Source organism: Acanthisitta chloris, unplaced genomic scaffold (genome assembly GCF_000695815.1).
Source record: "Acanthisitta chloris isolate BGI_N310 unplaced genomic scaffold, ASM69581v1 scaffold24442, whole genome shotgun sequence".
NCBI lineage: Eukaryota > Metazoa > Chordata > Aves > Passeriformes > Acanthisittidae > Acanthisitta > Acanthisitta chloris.
The window spans coordinates 966-1,636 of NW_008662500.1; the positions used below are offsets into that span (position 1 = coordinate 966).

At 55.4% G+C, this 671-nt stretch overlaps 1 protein-coding gene across 1 annotated transcript; it reads right to left on the reverse strand.

Moving 5' to 3' along the window:
- Positions 1 to 371: 371 nt before the first annotated feature.
- Positions 372 to 603, reverse strand: NRN1 (neuritin 1; the record flags this gene model as incomplete). Its single annotated transcript, XM_009070627.1, has 1 exon — positions 372 to 603. A coding segment is annotated over one exon (232 nt), but the record flags the coding sequence as incomplete, so codon positions are not given.
- Positions 604 to 671: the final 68 nt, after the last annotated feature.

A 671-nucleotide genomic window follows, 5' to 3' on the forward strand; every position in this document is an offset into this window, starting at 1 on the left:
CCCGGCCGGTTATAGCCTTAGCAGTAGGTGGCCCAGAGCCGTTCCTGAGATTGCTTTTGCACAACGAGGGCTCGAGTTTGTTTCTTTATTTTTTTCTATTTTTGATTCGAAGCGATAGTAAAGCTGAGGTCCGATTTGGGCTGCGCGCCGCTGCCTGTTTGGTAACATTTGGCAAATAAAACACAAAAAAATAAAGGGAGAACGCTTCCACAGTCCTACATGGGTGTTTCACCATCATCAGCCACCACCACCACCATCATCATCATCATCATCAACCACAGAAAAGCACAACGTCCCCAAAGCAACGGATGGACACTTCCTCTATAGATCCAGCACATGGAGAGGGTGTGGGTGTGAGTGTGCTCGCCCCCCTAGAAAGGCAGCCAGGTCACTAGGGCGGCCCACAGAGCCGCCAGGAGCAGGGGCAAGGCCGGCGGGAGGAGGGACGGTGCCGCGCCGCTGCCGCCTCCGCACAGTTCAAATAAGCTGCCTTGGAAATCGAGGTTTTTGGATTCCCGTCTCAATTTCTCCCAGAGGTCTGTCGCTCCTTCCTGGCAATCGGTGAGCGCTGTGAGAGTGCAGGCGTGGAAATCATCCCAGTACCTGCAGGAGGGGAGAGCAGCCGGCATCAAAACAGGCAAGCGCCCACCTTCCCGGGGAGGATGCCCGCC